General features: G+C 39.4%; 1 protein-coding gene across 1 annotated transcript in view; it reads left to right on the plus strand.

Annotated features, from left to right (window-relative positions):
- Positions 1–18,871, plus strand: part of pik3c2b (phosphatidylinositol-4-phosphate 3-kinase, catalytic subunit type 2 beta) — a 61,322-nt gene that overhangs the window by 31,276 nt on the left and 11,175 nt on the right. Inside the window, exons 15-23 of the mRNA XM_017694690.2 lie at positions 5,569–5,711; positions 12,327–12,515; positions 13,545–13,638; positions 14,269–14,363; positions 15,722–15,902; positions 16,083–16,190; positions 17,313–17,405; positions 17,504–17,633; positions 17,954–18,090. Of these exons, the coding sequence (XP_017550179.1) occupies positions 5,569–5,711; positions 12,327–12,515; positions 13,545–13,638; positions 14,269–14,363; positions 15,722–15,902; positions 16,083–16,190; positions 17,313–17,405; positions 17,504–17,633; positions 17,954–18,090 (1,170 nt within the window). The remainder of the gene's footprint in view (positions 1–5,568; positions 5,712–12,326; positions 12,516–13,544; positions 13,639–14,268; positions 14,364–15,721; positions 15,903–16,082; positions 16,191–17,312; positions 17,406–17,503; positions 17,634–17,953; positions 18,091–18,871) is intronic.

Here is an 18,871-nt window from a genome sequence, read left to right on the forward strand (position 1 = left end):
TATTTATTATTAATTGACGAGTTTAGTCTTGCACCTTTGCTATTCTTGTTACAGAATTTAACAGATTTTTTCAGTAGTCGTTATTTTGCTTACAGTACAACTATATAAACATGATTTTTCTTTGAAAACTGCCATCTGCTCATCCTCTATTCACGCATAGCTAGTATAGTAAATAACACTTTAAATTGTTAAACTGGTTAAATGAATCTGCAGCCTGAACAGCTTTAATGTCATTATACATCTTTATATCACATTAAACTTATAGCAGACGTTTTTGTTCTATCATGGTGATTCAGCCATTGAACAGTAGCTCAGTTTGTCATTGGCAAATGTTTTATTGTTACATCTTTTCACATTAACAGGCCATTACCAGCTGATTAATGAGTGATTAGTTGTTTTCCTATGCTAGATGGCATAAATATTGCACTCTTTCATGATTCAGGCATACACATTATGTGTAAAAGTGTAATTGCATGGCCAGCTTGTGGACTGAAGTGTAAACTTCGTCATCACTGGACTGATGCTGGGGATTTGTCAAAAAAAAAAAAAAAACGGGTACACATACCACAGTTTGGGAACCTCTGCTCTAGGCAGATAGCTGCATTCTTTAGCTTAGCTTCTTACTGAAGTCTGCCTATGTAGTCCAGCAGAGGCCACGCCTGATTGCTAGAAGAGGCTGTTGGCTGGGAGTGAATTGTCCTGCTGTATGCAGAGGGGACCTGAAAGTAGGTCAGATGGCTCAGAGAGAGAGAGAGAGAGAGAGAAAGAGAGAGAGAGAGAACTTGGGAAAGAGGCCAAAAAAATATTAACAACTTTCACATCTTGTTCTGCATAACATCCCCTCCGGCACACACCCACCCACACACACATACAAATACACTCACATACACACACAGAGCACCTGAACTCTGTCACCCACAGGCACACACACACACACACACACACACACACACACACACCCACAATCACACACTCCCTAACACTAACCACTTTAACAGCACTGCATAACATATTCTGACATGACATTTCAGCTTTCCCTTTCAAAATAACACCTCTCCTTCCCCCTGGACCTACAACACAGTCCGCATGTACTGCAGATCATGAGATGTTTTTTTTTTTGTTTTTTTTTGTGCCCTGTAGCTCTTGATTCGTCCCCCTGTGACCTGCTCCCTCTGAAATTTCCATCAGCCGCTTGAATGACGTACTGTGATGCAGAACTCTTTCTTCTAAACACCTCTTTGTGCCAACTGTGGCAGTGCCAACAGCTCTGCTTTGTGCCTGGCTGCCATAGCTTTGTCTGAGGGCACTGGGCTGTGCTCTAGAAACTGATGGAGCCCCATTGGTCTGGGTCTAGCCTCAGGCCTCATTAAAGCCATAGTTCGGACAAAAATCTAAATTTGCACAACTCTCTCCTTACCTCAAGTTTAAAACGATTAGGCAAAAAATGTTTGGTGTCTGAAGCTTGCTTCTTTACACAAAAAAAGATGGTCCCTCAAGGGTTCTTTAGTATATATAGAACTATGAGCACTCAAAGAACCCTTGATTAATTGATTCTTTGCACCGTGAAATGGTTCTTCAGAATGTGCCTTAGATGGTTCTATATTGAACCTTTTTGACAATGGTTCTTCTGTTATTAAACAACTTGTTAAGCATGATACCCTGGTGGATTGATGAAGTAGTACGGTGGAGACGGTGATAGAGGAGCAGAGATATTTTATTATATTGTTCACAATGAAGCAAAAAGAACGCTAATCTTGGAGCATACAGCTCTCATCAGTAACAAATCAGGAGTTCATCGTCGATCTTGTTGTTCAGGCTAAGCTCCTTGTTTAGGTTTCTCTGCTGCCTCTGTTCCTCTCTCCCAGCTCTCCCTCGCCTGAGGAAAGAAGTGCATATTAATTGAGAGATAATTATCGACAGGTGTGTTTGCTTACCAATCAGTCTGCCCCTCGCTCAAACCAACACTCTGCCTTTCAGACACTGGAAGTCCACTTTAAGCTGACTCCTACTAGAGATACCACTTTTAAACTTTTTTTTATAGTATGTAACATAAACAGTGCACAATGTTTGTTTGCTGGCTGCTATAAGCTTCCATTACTTGTTAGCTACATTAGCCTCATAGACATTTCCTGTGCCAAACATGTTTTTGCTAATATGAGAGAGCAGTAAGACATAGTAAATTAGATTTTTGGCCAAGCCATTTTTTTTTTTTTTTTTTTTTTTAGAATTTCTTTGTTTGTACCCCACTGTGTGAAATTCTGTCCTGCCAGGCCCCCAAATTTGCCCCTCCAGCTGCCCCAGCACTGCCACACATCTGCAGTCCAATAGCACATCTGGGCCTTGTTAAAGCCCCTGGCCAACCTGCACACAGCTACACACACAAATTGTCTCTCACTCTTTCTCCTCCTCCTTTCGTTTGCTTTCTCTGACCCCATTTTTCACATTCTTCTCCCACTTTCTTGCCTTCTTCATCTTGAACCTTAGCCTTTTTCACGTTCTCTAATAATGTTTTCCTACTAAATCCTTTTCTTGACTTCTGCTCTGTTTGTCTTTCTCTTCTCCCCTCTGTTACTTGGTCCACGTGGATTGGCTTTATATGTGTGTTCCTTTGACGTTAGATCTTTTGCTCTCACCATGTGCTCAGAATTGCTTAGCCATGTCCATGTGTGCCTGCATATGTGATAGAAGCTTGCAGTGTTTGGTTTGGCATGCTTGAGGTGGAGCCCCCTACCGTTTTAGAAGTCGTACCCCATCAAGAGCTTTTGTTACTGCCCAACACGCCTGTTGACACAACTTCCAACAGTTACAGTGAGATACAGCAGCTAGTAAGGACCATAAACCCTAATATTGCATTTACCCCCTTTTAGTCTGCTCATAAATCCCATAAGCTAAAGAGAATTACTCTGTGTCTTTTACTTTTCTAAATTAAATGCATTTTTCTCCATCGTCTACAGAACCTTGGGTCTGTGGCTTTTTGCAGTATTGCTTTTTACAGTGTTAAGTATTGCTTCTTCTTAAAGGGACAGTTTTCGCTGTCCACTTTGTTAGATAACCTGCAGCCTTTGACCACTTTGAGGTCCACCCAGAAATGTTAGCCGTTTGCTTTATAAAGGTCTGTGTCAAGTCTCAAGTTTCTGGGCTGTAAATGCAAGTCTCAAGGCTTTAGAAGCAAATTCTTAGTTTAGTCTCATTATTAACTGCAGGCATTGCATTATACGAAAATAAATCCCTACTCGGAATCTTCACATCTTTAAATAACAAACCTGTAATTAGCTTTTATAATTTTATAATGTAATTATTGAAAAACCTCCAGTCTAAGGGACAAAACTGAAGTGCTACACATGGTAAACGTATCAGCGAAAACGACTTTGAACAATTGGTTAGTTTAGTTTGTGTAGCAAGTATCTTAGCTAGCTAGCTAGTGTAATAGCTAATCCAGCTCAAGTTTTAGTAAGTTGTAAAAGGAATGTGAACTCACTAAAACTGACAGCGTTAGCTAAATTATCCATTCCACTAGCTAGCATACTGGCTATCTATGTTAGCAAAACATTTAAAAAACATATTAAACTTAAACATTGCATTTTCTGTATGCAGCATTTCATTCTGCTCATCGAACTGAAGGCTTTTCTATAATGCATGGCTTGTTTTTTGAAAACATGCAACCTGGCACTGCAGCCATCTGGGGGAGGATGGCATTCCAGTAATGACTGTGCATGACACCAGCAAAACTTACTTGCTATTTATGATGAAGTGTCAAAATCTAACACTTAACAAATCATTTGAATGTTAACAAAAAGATGATTGGTGATTTAGTGCTGTTTGTTCTGTTGCTTGCCTGGTCTGTTCAGCAAAAATGCGTTCAGAAGATGTAAAGAGGGAAAAAAATAGTTACATGGAACTGTTTCACAGTTCGTACAAGGGACACTGTACAAGTGATTTATAATCTTTCTTCATATTGATTATCAAGAGGAGGTACCTAGGACTTCTCCACTACATACCACTTGAAACTGCTTGTACTTGATATTACTAAGAGTACAGCATTACAACAGAGGGCAGAAAGGAAGGTCTCTGCTAGCACATCTGTTGCTATAGGTTTTATAATAAAATCATAAACAGTAATGTCATTGTGCATCGAATAACCATGTTAAAAGGAATTTACCACTTTGAATGAATAACCATACTGTTTTCAAGTATGTTCGATTTAATGGCATGTTCAGTTTGGTTTTGTCCTGTTAGGGGAAAAAATAAAAAGTATATTTTCTTTGTGGTGTTTTTTTTTATTTTTATTTATTATTATTTTTTTTTATGTGTAGTACATTTACTCAAAAGCATAAATCCAAAAACGAAAAGATGTAGGTTTCGGTTTCCAGCCAGGTGTCTTTAATTTCGGTTTTGGTTTCGGACAAAAAAATTTTTTTTTTCCCCAGCCAGTGCATCACTTTTTGATCAGATGCAAGTTGTCTTCATCCCATGTTCACAGTGGGGCAGCTGTGGTTAATATCTGGCCTTGTTTCCATATCATGAAGAGTTGAGAGCTTTTAGGAGCTATTGGTCTTTGCTAAGGCTCATGCTGCTAGTTGATTGATTTATTGTTGTTGATGGCACGGATGAATCATTCATGTATTGCTCTTGATAAAAAGGTGTGCAGGTGTGCAGTTCATCAAGACATGACTTACACAAACAAGTGACTTGCATGACTTAAATGCACATGTGAACCATCAAGGCAGGAGAATTGGAACTGAGCACAAAACTGGTATCAGGCTTTTGGTTCACCAGCAAGATGAGCCAGCAACATTTGGTGTTTCTAATATAGTGGCTGTTGAGTGTGAACAGAATCGTAGCTGACAGTGACAAGGTAGATCATTTCCTATTACTGTGTCATGGCAAGGGTTATGAACATATTTAACATCCAGGCTTAGTGTGCTTTATATTTGACCAAATTGGCTTAAGAGTAGGCTTTGATTTAGTCATGTAGACTTCATGAAGAACTCTTGTTTTTGCAGTCGTGGGCTGGAGGTTAGGGAACCGGCCCTGTGACCGGAAGGTCGCCGGTTCGATCCCCCGGGCCGACAGTCCACGACTGAGGTGTCCTTGAGCAAGACACCTAAGCCCCAAATGCTCCCCGGGCGCCGTGGATAGGGGTGCGCACTGCCCCCTAGTGTGTGTTGACTAGTGTGTATGTCACTTCACGGATGGGTTAAATGCGGAGGTGGAATTTCCCCGTTTTCGTGGGATCAAAAAAGTATCACTATTTCACTATCACTACTATCCATGGTATCGGCTTCTGTGCACTTTGTAGGTCTACAGTTACAGACAGTCCATTTCTCTGTGTGTTCTGTTCTGTGTGGTCCTTTTCGTCCTGTTCTTCAGTGGTCAGGACCTACACAGGACCACCACTGAGCAGATATTATTTGAGTGATGGATTATTCTCTGCACCACCACCGCTGACAAAGTGTGTAGAAAAGGTGTACTTAATGAAGGGGCAGTTTGATCTATTTGTATTGTCAGTGCAAGTGTCTGTAAATCTTTCTTAACTCTTTGTATTTCTGTTTCTCTCTACATGTTTAGGTGGACTTCCCCACCTCTTCCTTCGAGGTGCGTTTTAGCACCCCTCCTCCAGCTGAATTCAGCCCTCAGTATGAGTTCTCCAGGCTGGACCAAGGTAGCCAAAAACATCTCCAAGATGTCCTTCACAAGAAGTCCCTCTTCTGGTGAGACAGTCATACCCTCATATTTGTGAAGTTAAGATTCAGTGCTAAATCACTGATGTGGGTGGAAGTTAGTGTGAGGTCTTTGCTGGATTTGCACTGCATGCATTCACAGATGGAGGCTAGAAGCTGGAGGGCAGTCGTTGCATAAACTGTATATAATCCTGTATTATAGATTATTGGCATTTAAATGATTGGTAAGCATTGCTAGGTGTTTAGCAAGTGTCAGAGCTGCAGCCTTCCCTATAATGTGCCTAAATGCTTTTTAGCTGCACTGTTGTCTATTCTAGCATTGAATTAGTCACTGTTTCCATGTTCAGAGCAAAATGTAAATTTGTGTCCAATCAGTGGTGTAATATTGTATTCGTCATACATGGAGAGGGGGCTTAGATTTATGAAAATTATGCACAGTGAGGAATGAGTAGAGCTACAGAGCTCAGAATACAATATTATCCTTTTGATGTAACCAGATAAGCCTCACAAGGTTTATGTTTTGTTCTATGGGGAGAACTGGCAAGAAAGTTAGTATACTGTTCCCCTAAGCAATTCCCAGGATTATTCTGTTCATATTTTAGCAATGTGAGTCCCATTCCGCAATTTCTTGGCTCCTAAGTTGGCATTCTGTTGGCATATCTTGACTGGCATGCAACAGTGCAGAAAGGGCTGCTGTGGCCCATGTGCTTCACTCAGACTGTTCTCAGAGTCTGAGTGAGACTGATTACTCAGGCCACCCACTGCTGGTAATGGACCCTATTCCCTCTTTTTCCTTGTCTACTGTGCATCTCTCATGGTGTAGAACCTTCAGTGGAGCAGAAGAATGGCCTTTACATAGATGTACGTTTAGCATGTTATATTTAACATATATTATGTGATATGAAAAAATACACATATTGCAAATGTGATGTAACATTATTAGACCTGATATTCTACTGTGAAAAATGGTTGAATTAGATCTTAATCCTTTTCTTATTTTTATAGTACAGCAGGTGAAAGTAAATAAAGCGCTGTCACTGCCTATTATAGCTTATGTTGAAGCAGCACAAGGATGTTTTAAATTCTCTGCTTCTGTTTACATTGTATGCAAGTGATTGTAAAGCTGTGGAAATTAATTTTTTTATTTTTAAATATTCGGATGATTCTATGTCATTAGCTTTGTTGATAAATGATGATGAGAGTAATCCACAACAGGGTGTTAATAGGCTGGAAGGGTGGTGCAACAAGAATGCTCTTATTGTAATTACAAAGAAGACAGATTATTTTTGGTCTCTCTCCTCTGATTCATATCCAGTTCATAAACAGGAAATGTGTGTGTGTGTGTGTGTGTGTGTGTGTGTGTGTGTGTGTGTGTATATGTATATATATATATATATATATATATATATATATATATATATATATATATATATATATATATATACACACGTTTATGTATATGTGTGTGTGTTTGTTTGTGTGTGAGTGTGTACAAAAAATACAGAGTAGGGCAGAGTCTTCTCATACTGTGCCATAGTACAGCATTTAAAGATGTTTTTTAGGAGAGTAATCACACTACACGGTCGCATCTTTCAACTGTGTTAAAAAAAAAAAAGATGTTTTCGTTTATTCTATATTTTATTATTTCCAGTCATCATAATTTTAACAGTATAAAGTTTGGTCAGTAGGGGGAGTGGTGCCAAACTCCTCCTACCAGCAAAGCCATCGGCTCATGTGCACAGCCCGTGACTCGACATACTTCATGTAAATGATGGTGCTTGATTTCACGCACTGAAGCTGATTCATCGTTTGAGCTCAAATCTCCTCCTGTTTTCACGTCGCGAGTTTCATAAATCAGACGCAGAGTAGTTTATATGTCATTATATATTTTTATGTAAATACAAATAAATGTTCACAGTTTTTATAAGCAACTTGCACAGTGATAACTATTCCAAGAAGAAAGATCCATATGCAATGTTTAGAGCCATTACTAAACAGCTGCTCATCAATATTATACAGGATAAAGCTGGATATTTTAGGCTTTAATGGCTTTTCCATATATTGTTTTGTACCTCTCAGTGGCTAAATGCTGGTGCTTATCTGCTTCTCAGCAGGGTTTTCTCTTGCACAATGCTCTCTCTGTTACTTCCAGCTGCAGACAGCTGATGTGGATATCCTCCCAGCTGGCTCCTCTTCCTTCACCACTCCTCTGCCTGCATGTCCTCCTTCCCTCTTTCTCTTTCTCTCTCTATCTCACTCCTTCAGTCTTTTTGCCATACTGTTTTTCTGCCTGTGAAAACTCTGGTTATGTCAGAAATAATCAGGCGCAAAGGGCAAAAATGCCACTGTATTCAACATTTGGGCCCCTTAAAACACAAGTACAATCCAAATAAATAAACAAATCATTTAGTAATTTTGTAGTCTCTGAATCTAACCGCTTAATTTTCTGCTTTTTTTTTTTAGATTAAATGTATAATTAATGTGAGTCAGTGTTCAGTGTTTTCTAATTGTACCTATGGGTGTATAAAATACATAAGTTTCAGTCAGTAAAGTCTGTCGAGTAATATTTTCTGCTCTGCACTCTGCTCAGCTTTTACTGCAGACTGAGTTCTGTCAGATTGGAAATACTTCGTCATGAATTGCTGCTGGCGTACAGGTCAAAGGTTGACCATTTGAGCTGTGTGTTTGCTCTCTTATCCGGCACTGCTATGTCAGCAGAGAGATACAGAAATGTTTCTGTTTATTTTTCCTCAGTAACTGAAGGTTCCTGATACTTCTGAGGTGTTACTGCATGTTTTTACTTTATGTGCGAAATGGCACCACCTCTAACCTACACCACTTCTACCCTACAAAAGATGGTTCTTTACGAGTTATTTAGTAAAGCCAGTGGTTCTATTTAGAACAATGAGGAAAATGGTTCTATATAGTACCAATAAGGGTTCTGCTCTTGTTATAATGTCAATGTTGAGAGTCCTATTCCCCATTCAAGGGAACAGAAGTGAAGGGTTATAACCATTTTTTAAACTAGCATACATTCCATGTCATGTCAGACTAGATGAGCTGCTTATTTAGATAATAATTTAGATAACTAATGTATAATCCAGATGTGGAAACTTTCTGAAAAAACGTTTGTTGTTATGTATATGTCAGAGTTTCATGTCTTCCAACATTTCAAGTCAACTAGGAAGGGTGGTGGGCGTTTACAAAAGTGATATCACCCCTGTTTCTTGTTGGTGAAACCTACCTTCCTTTACAGCTATTCCTAGTATCCTCTGTAACATTTAATATATGCTACTATATTGCAAATAATATTAGCATATTATTTGAGTCTTCTCTGTATAGTTGTTAATGGGTGCATTGCACCCATAGATTTCTGAAGTCGTGCATCATTGAGTAGTCTGCCTATATTAGCAACTGTGGGTCTGCGCTGAATTTTTCAATTACTGATTGTCTTTGAATCCTCTGAACTGCAGGGTGGTTAAAAAGTAAAAGTATGAATGTAAGTCTACCATTAAACTTCAACACTTTATATAAGTGTATGTATAACACCAGCTTCTACTTCTAATGTACTCTGCTACTGCCAAAGCAACTTGGCTACCACACTTGTCAAAGCTTACTGGTTTAAGATAGGATAGGATTAGTCCCACAACGGGGAAATTCTCAGTGTTACAGCAGCAAAGGAGACAGCACCATAATCAAGAATAAGACAAGTAATAAGGATAGAATTAACAAGCAAGTAATTAACTTTAAGTACTTCACAAGGTTTTTAACAGTTTGTTACTTACTATATAGACAATGTATATCAGAACTAAACATACAAAATAAGATAAAAAATATAAAAACTATCCTTCACAAAAAAAATAAAATAAAGAGTTATAAATAAATAAATAAAACATATTTACATTGTAAGGATATTTTGTCTGAAATTTACATGGAGTATTGCACATGAGGTACTGTTTTATATTACACATGGGATAGTGATGACTTCACAATGTAAAGAATTATAAACAATTATTTGGGTTATTTGGTAATCCAGTATAGAGTCAATTTAGTATGTAGCAGAGAAAATCAGGACAAACCATGTTTGGTACAGAGCTCTTTCATTTACCATTTTTGAATTCCCATTCATTTTTGTTATAGAGAAGTCTAGCTTACACTCAGCATTTCTAATATGCAAAATGGTGACAGGATTTCAGTGGTTTGTTCATACTAGCTGCCCAAGCAGCTGTGGTCAAAATATCAAAACAAAGAGCGATTAGGGTAAAGTGATTCTTTGATGCAAATGGGTTTTCTCCCATATATTCATCCCTTTTTGTTTGTTCATTTTGCATGCTGTTCACCATATGGGCTGATTAATGCATCTAAGACTAAGAATCCACAGTTCCTTCTCGAGTGAATTCTGGGAAATGTAGTCATAAATGCAAATGAAGAGAGCACAGGGGGGCTCATATGCTGTACTCTGGCCCATCCCCCACGCTCAAGGAGCAGTAATGTGCATGTGTGTGGAGTGGGCTCAGCAGGCCTGGGTGGTAATATGATTCAAGGGTCCTGCTCTGCAGCTGTCTTCCCTGGAGATGGAACTGCTCCCAAAACATGAGCTTGTAAGGCAGCAAGAATGGCTGGTGATTGGTGAATACTGGCTACATGAGATTCAGTCCCTCTGAAACAAGTGATAACTGACCCTGTTGTGGGATCTCAAATAGGCAGGGAGATATTGATCTATTGATCTTGCAGTAGTTTCTGTTTTTTTACTGCTCTAAAACATCTATTGTGCCTATGTGAAGGACTCGATAAGTTGCTGATGGGCTTAATAAGATATATTGGAAACTCTAAATGCTGCAGTGTCGAGGACAGGGAACTGTGGCCAAAGTGAGCAGACATGTGCAAGCTACCACAAAACGAACATGTACAAAATTAATAGGGGTAAATTATCTCTGACATCATAAACATACATGAGGCGTGGTTAACTCCTATAACCGGAGTGCAAAAGCGCTAAAATATAACAGTTGTGTTAAAATGTTTTATGCTATTTTGTGTTCAGGAACTATGATTTTGCCCAAATGCTCCACATTAACCCATTAACCTTGGACTCGTTTGGGAGTGCCCTCTAGCGCTTAAAAATCCAGAAGACATTGCAGAGTAGTACTTCTCTCCTCTCTAGAAATTTTGTGCCCGTACTTTGTTTGGACGATATTAAGCAAAGTAATAGCATTGTCAAAGTTCTTTGGCAATAGGGAAGAAGAAAATGTGTGTGTGCGTGTGTGTGTGTGCGTGTGTGTGTGTGCGTGTATGTGTGTGCGTGTGTGTGTGTGCGTGTATGTAAATGTTCTTACTGGTCAAGCCCAATTATGCATTTAGTGAAACATGAAGTGTCTACTATTCTGTGGTTTGGCTTTTTATGGTAGATTGGCTTTGCCTTTGCTGTAATTCTTCACTTTGTTTGGATTGTTGATTAGCTGTTGCAGTTTGCTGCTCATGTGCTGGAGTTTTCTTAGATGTTTGTTTATCTCCCGAAGCGGAGCCCCTTATCAGGAACCATTTGAGCCAGGATTTACAGGCCTTAAGCAGGAAATCTGCAATATGTTTACTTTAGATTCCCTTTTTTGATATAGTCAGATTTCAGCTCATGGTTGCCAGAATTTCTGGCTTATTTTTTGTGGACATTTTCCAGACATTCCCAAGGTGACAAGTTTACACCATTGTTGTTTTTGTCAGTCTGTCCATTTCAAAGTGATGCAGCCTATTTCCAGATATGATCAGATGCTTGCATGGTTCCTTTTGAATACTGAGCAACTAACTGGGACACCAAAGGTTTGCATGATCTGTGGTTTCAAAGACTGGGCTCTTCCTGAACCACCTGTCTTGGTTGCACATTGACGAGATTGCTTTATTTGAATTAAATTAGATTATGCAAGTTATGGTACTTCATATTGTCAACCACCAACTACTTTAGGCAGTAAACTTCACGAAGAGTTAACAAAGCTAATGTGAAGTCTTGCAGCTGAGCTTGTTGCAGGTGACTGTTTGCTAACAGTATTTATGAGTTCTGAAGAACATTCTGTGTTCTGTTTTCTAGAAAGCCTCAAATCCCACGTGCAATACCTCTTTATAACCTCCTTCAGATGTGGACTCAGTGCCAGGAGCATGTTTCTGACCTCCTTAGTGTGGCATCAAATGACTAGAAATGTTTGGAAGACTTTGACTCTCTCTCTCTCTCTCTCTCTCTCTCTCTCTCTCTCTCTCTCTCTCTCTCTCTCTCAATCTTTTTTTCATTTTCTCTTACCTTTTCTTCCTTTTCTGTCTATCTCTTTTTGCTCTCTTTCACAACCTTTTCTCATTCCTTTCCTTCCCTTTTGCTCTCCTCTTACTCACTATTCTAATTCCTTCCTTCCTTCTCTCTTTATCTCTCTCTGTTCCTCTTAACTCTCTTCCCTTTCTTTCTCTCTCCTTCCGTTTCCTTCTTCTGTTGCTTCCCTGCCTACCTCCGTCTCACACCTCTCTCTCTCTCTCTCTCTCTCTCTCTCTCTCTCTCTCTCTCTCTCTCTCTCTCCCTCTCTCCCTCTCTCCCTCTCTCTCTCTCCCTCTCTCTCTCTCTCTCTCTCTCTCTCTCTCTCTCTCTCTCTCTCTCTCTCTCTCTCTCTCCAGGTTGACTCCAGAGAACAGACGTTTGCTGTGGGAGAAGCGTTACTTCTGTCACTCTGACAGCAGCCGGCTGCCCCTCATCCTGGCCAGTGCACCCAGTTGGGAGTGGGCGTGTCTGCCAGATATCTATGCTCTGCTGCGCCAGTGGTCCTGTACCAACCACCTAGATGCCCTAGGCCTGCTGCACGCCACGTAAGGGCTCCTCTTTCCTCTCCCTTTAGCCAAAGTGGCAGCTTGTTTGACTGTTCACACCTGCAGTCAGACTGGGCTGCATGTGTTGGCTCCTGGGCTATTCATGAAATAACCATTAGACGGGTCCAGTGGAATAAATGTGCAGTGCAGAAGGCCTGTTGGATGGATAAACTGCATCCTCAGCAGTTGTCAGTGATTCTCTGAAATCTCTTTTGTCTGACTTACATGTTTGAAGCAGAAGTGAGTTATGGTTGTTTTGATTTGTGTGTGTTTTTGTACGTCCTGACTTTTTAGGAAAACCAGAAATCTTACAATGTCAGGACAGACAAAATGATGCTGACTTTGTAAAGTACCTTTTTATTTTTAATTTTAACAAGAATGGCATGTTTCAGGTTTTTACACAGACAGAACACATGTATATTTTGTTAAGGGGTTATGTAACATTGTTCTGGGAATGAAACCTTGTGTCTGTTTTTTACTTCTCTAAAGTAATTTTTTTGGAGATGAGATTTTATTCCAATGCTTGTGCTATATCTATCCATCCATCCATCCGTGGTCACGGGATGCTGCCCACAGGATGCTGTGGGCTTGATTTTTTTTTTTTTGGTTTGTGGACTATTCTCAGAAGTGTTTAAAAACTCAAGCAGCACTTTTGTGTCTGATCTACTCGTACCAGCACAACACATACTAACATACCACCAGCACGAGCGTTCCTACAGTGCTGAGAATGATCCACCACTCAAATAGTACCTGTTCTATAAAGGTCCTGACCACTAAAGAAGAGGGTAAAAGGGGGCTAACAAAGTGTGCAGAGAAACAGGTGGACTACAGTCTCTAATTGTAGAACTACTATGTGCACCTGTATAGTAAGTGGAGCTGATAAAATGAACAATCAGCGTAGAAACAAGGACCTGGCCATAGTATTATGCCTGATTGGTGTATATGTATAGTGATCATATGAGACCAATATTTGACATTTTGACATTGTATAAAAACAGTAATTGTGTGTGTGCGTGCACGTATGTTCAGTTTTCCAGATCAGGAGTGCAGGCGCACAGCAGTCCAGTGGATGGACTCTATCTCTGACCCGGAGCTGCTGGACTTCCTTCCACAGCTGGTGCAGGTAGCATATGCTTTGCATGCTTGTCTCTCTTTTTCACCTCTTTTCTCACTCTTACTCTGACACACACACACACATACACTTACACTAGGGTTGTATATTATACAGTAGTATGCAGTGGTTATAACATGGGTGTTATTTTTCTGAAAATTGTTACATTTAATGAATAAACAGTATTAATAATGCACAATTGTGCATTTTTTGCCTACAAATTACAGGATACATTAATGAAAGTAATTACACATCCTTTACTGCACATTTTAATGCAGTTATGTTTATTTACTTGTAAGATTGTAATATATTGACGGATAAATGAAAGACAAAATATATTGCCACAATTATGCCACATTTTTTGTGTTTGATGTTATTGCAATATGTTACACACAGCTAATAATTTTATAATAAAATTTGCAAACAAAATGCATATTTAAATCTGTTCCCTTTAAAGGAGGTGAGAAAATCAGCAAAAAGTGTAATTTAACTGGGAGTGTTCAAACTTTTGCATACAACTGTATTTGTAGTACTCACATTTTGCATTGTGCTCTAACATGCATACATACAAATGTGTTCACAGATGTACAGCTGCTTTTATTTTCTACCTCTTAATACTTTGTTTTTTATCCCCTGTACCAGGCCCTGAAGTATGAATGTTATCTGGACAGTCCACTAGTGCGTTTTCTTCTGCGGAGAGCCATTGGAGATGTGCGCATCGCCCACTGCCTCTTCTGGTGTGTCCACTTTCTTTTTTGCTGCCACATGGAAATGTACATGCTATTCGCTGATCTAGCACACTGGAATCAGGTCATGTGCGCACATGTGCCCACATCTGTCAGTGTCATATGGCCATACTTAGTCAATCTGAAATGAAACACAAACAGTCTGGCCATCTGAGGCCAGTGTCTGCCACCAAGACAGCACATATCATAATAAACATCTGACATTCATAATCCTCCTATTTCACCTACTCATAGCACCATCTGCTGGACAAAGGATGACTTACACCATAGCTACTATGTCTATGTTCACCCTGTGGCATAACTCATATTTAATAGAATATAATAGAAAACAGTTTTCAGAAACTTTTACCTTGACCACTTTTTGACCACAAGTTGCTAAAATGATCCCCTCCACAGATTCCATGTCAAAAGTATAGTTTTTTATTGTTTTTTAGTTGTTTATGACATCTACTTTGTACATGACACAAGCAAGTTTTCCAACAAATGTTCACCAACAGGTTATTTCAGTGGGGCAGAGGTTTATATACACCAATTTGACTGTGCCTTTAAATAGCTTGGAACATTCCAGAAAACTATATCATGCCTTTAGAAGCTTCTGATAGGCTAATTAACATCATTAATTGATTAAATGATTAAATTAAATGATTAATTGGAGGTGTACCTGTGGCAATACTTCTTCCCTCTTGACTTGAGATAATGGGAAAATCAAAAGAAATCAGCCATGACGTCAGAAAAAGAGTTCTAGAACTCTGTAAGTCTGGTACATCCTTGGGAGCAACTGCCAAACACCTGAAGGTACCACATTCATCTGTTTAAACAATAATATGCAAGTTTAAACATCATGGAACCACGTAGCCTTCATACCATTCAGGAGAGAGATGCATTCTGTCTCCTAGAGATGAATTTATGAAAAATGCTAATCATTCCAAGAACAACAGCACACAACCTCGTGAAGATCCTGGAAGAAACAGGTACAAAAGTATCTATATCTACAATAAAACATAGCCTATATTGACATGACTTGAAAGGCTGCTCAGCAAGGAAGAAGACAGAGACTTGCTAGACAAAGAACACCATGCCAACTGTGACGCATGGGGTGGCAGCATCATGTTGTGGGGGTGCTTTGCTGCAGGAGGGCCTGGTACAATTCAAAGAAAACTGAAAGAAAATTATGTGGCGGTATTGAAGCAACATTTCAAGACATCAGCAGGAAGTTGAAGCTTGGGCACAAATGGTTTGTTGAATTATGTTAATTGCTGAAAGTTAAAGTATTATCATGTACTCATTTATTGAGTGTTATTCTGTAAGCCGTGCAGTTGTGTAGCCCTGTCCTGTTATATGTTTTACAGGTTGCTAAAGGATGCTCTCCAGGATTCCCAGTTTAGCGTACGCTATCAGCACTTGCTGGCTGCTCTGCTATGCTGCTCAGGCCAAGGCCTCCGGGAAGAGTTTGACCGCCAGTCTTGGCTGGTCAACATCCTAGCCAAAGTGGCTCAACGCGTCCGTGATGCCTCACCTTCATCTAGACAGGTCGGACATACTTCCTGTCTTGTTCACATCAACATCAACCTGTTCTCGCAGTTTTCTCTGCTCGCCACAAAGTCCAGGTTTTTCTGAGGCTATAAAGCTGTTTATATGTGGCTGGCTTTTAGCTGTGAGTGCAAACTGTCATCATGGTGAGTGTTGTGTTCTGCTGTGTTTTGGCTCTAGGCTGTTCTGAGAGAGGGACTGGATGAGGTCAAGCAGTTCTTCTCCATCAACAGCAGTTGCCGCCTACCCCTGAACCCTGCTCTGCTCGTCAAGGGCATTAACATACAGGTAGAGGGACCATGTATGTCAGGGAGAGTTTTGTAATGTGATGCATCATTCTGAAGGTGGCAAATCCATTTATGAATGCTGAAATAGGTTATAAGCTGATTCTGTAAAATTCTGTGAAAGAATACCTCTTGAGTCCAAAACATTTGATGGCTTATATTAGAGACAGAAATGTAACTTAAGTTCATAATTTTCATAGTGTAGTGGAAAATATTTCTGTATTTGTTTTTATTTTTTCTTTTAGGATTAGCATTTTCACATGTCCATGTAGACAGTCATTGAATATCCATCTCAAAGATTATATTATATCCAAATTAACAGTACATATATAAATTTAACATAAAATACAACAAAAAAGAAAAATATAATTTATCTCTCCCCTTTAGTTTAGCTTTTTACATAATTACACCACCTTTTTAGCTCTAAGAATAGTGCCATCTCACATTAAATTATACTATGAGGAACCTTCACAAGATCCAAAGCTGGTAATTTTTTTCCTTTCTGTAACCTTGATATTTTGTTGTCTTCTCTGTCTTTGACAGGGTCTGTCACACAGCGTCCACCCTGTAACACAAAATAGACTAAATGAATCCTATTTCTTTATGAACATGTCTGCAATATTCACAAACGTGATGAACTGTTGAGGAAAAAAAAACGATAAAGTCTAAGCTTGATACCAAGTAGCATGGCAGCCAGTTTTTCATAAAACATTCTACCTTTCTCCTTTGTCACGTTTACTGTGATGAGGCTAAAATTATCATTGTAATTTTGCAAAGAAAGAATATGAAAAAATGGTTGCTGAGGTTGGGCAGTAGCCTTTTGGTAAGCCGTTTATAATTGACTATAGTAATTATAATTGAATTAACTGAGGAGGACAAAGACTGGTTTCTTGTCATGTTAAAAAGTCAAATCATTGTGTCCATATATCAGAATAAGAATTAACAAATTATATATTCAACCACCCTACTCTGAATGTGTGCTTTCATGTCCATTTCTGTGTGTCTTTTGTCCATCACTCCTTCAGGGCTCAATACAAATAAAACAGAAAGGCTTTGCTTTCCTCCTACTCATGCTGTCTCCATTTTATTTTCCTCTTTTTGTCTCTTTCTGTCTCACTCCCTGTAGTCTTGCTCATATTTCAATTCCAACGCTGTGCCCCTCAAGCTTTCTTTCCAGAACAAGGATCTGCTGGGAGACAACATCAACGTCATCTTCAAGGTACCTCCTCTCTATCTTCCATCCTGTTGCTAAGCCTGTCGGATCTGTTGTTTGCTGAATCTATCAGGATTGAAGCTAATGTCCATGTCTTTCCCTAGTCAGGAGATGACCTGCGGCAGGACATGCTGACGCTACAGATCATCCGTATCATGAATAAGATCTGGATCCAAGAGGGGCTGGATATGAGGATGGTTATCTTCCGCTGCTTCTCCACTGGCCGCGACAGAGGTAAAGACTCTGTGTATATTTGTGTGCACTTGTGCATTCATTGTGAGCCCATGGCTCATTTTGACAGTCGATTTAGCATGTAGGGTTACAACTAATAATCATTTGTTTAATCAATGAATGTATCGACTGTTTTATGAGTTGATCAGATCAAACCATTATGCCCGAAGTTCACTTTGTCCCTTCACAGTGTGATTGCGCAAAAAGTGATTTCTTCTTTTAGGGTGCAGTGAAACAATGAAAGCCCCAGTAGGCATGCTTGTCCCAAAATCTAGACTGCTCATTTAAATTGCAATTCGTATGTATGATATTCATTTGCCAAGGTATGGTGGAGATGATCCCCAATGCTGAAACTCTGAGAAAGATCCAGGTAGAGCATGGAGTTACCGGCTCCTTCAAAGATCGCCCACTGGCTGACTGGCTGCAGAAACACAACCCTACTGAGGATGAGTATGAGAAAGTAAGTTACCTTCTGCAGAGTTTGTGATTTGTTTGAAAGTACTTAGATTTATATTCAGCCATCTGGTTGGTCTAAGCCTCTCAGATGTAAAGGTCAAATTGAGACATCTTTAAAACTGTATAGTTCTGTATGATGACTGCAATCTAATTGTATCTGTTACAGGTTCATTTGCCAAATCTTTTGTTTGCTTTTGTGCACTTAATGCAATTATAGTATGCTTTCACTGAATTCTATTGTTAAATGTCATTAATATCATTGCTTAATTACAACCCAATTCCAATGAAGTTGGGACATTGTGTAAAACATAAATAAAAACAGAATGCGATGATTTGCAAATCCTTTTCAACCTATATTCAATTGAATACACTACAAAGACAAGATATTTAATTTTCAAATGGATAAACATTATTGTTTTTGCAAATATTCACTCATTTTGAATTTGATGCCTGCAACACATTCCAAAGAATTCCAAAGCATTGTCTTGCTGAAATAAGCAGGGATGTCCCTGAAAAAGATGTTGCTTGGATGGCAGCATATGTTGCTCTAAAACCTGCAAGTACCTTTCAATATTAATGGTGCTTTCACAGATGTGCAAGTTACCCATGCCATGGGCACTAACACACCCCCATACCATCAGAGATGCTGGCTTTGAACTTTGCGCTGATAACAATCTAGACAGTCCTTTTCCTCTTTGGCCCGGAGGACACGACCTCCATGATTTCCAAAAACAATTTGAAATATGGACTCGTCAGACCACAGGACACTTTTCCACTTTGTGTCA

This window comes from Pygocentrus nattereri, chromosome 21 (assembly GCF_015220715.1).
Source record: "Pygocentrus nattereri isolate fPygNat1 chromosome 21, fPygNat1.pri, whole genome shotgun sequence".
In the NCBI taxonomy this organism is placed as follows: Eukaryota; Metazoa; Chordata; class Actinopteri; order Characiformes; family Serrasalmidae; genus Pygocentrus; species Pygocentrus nattereri.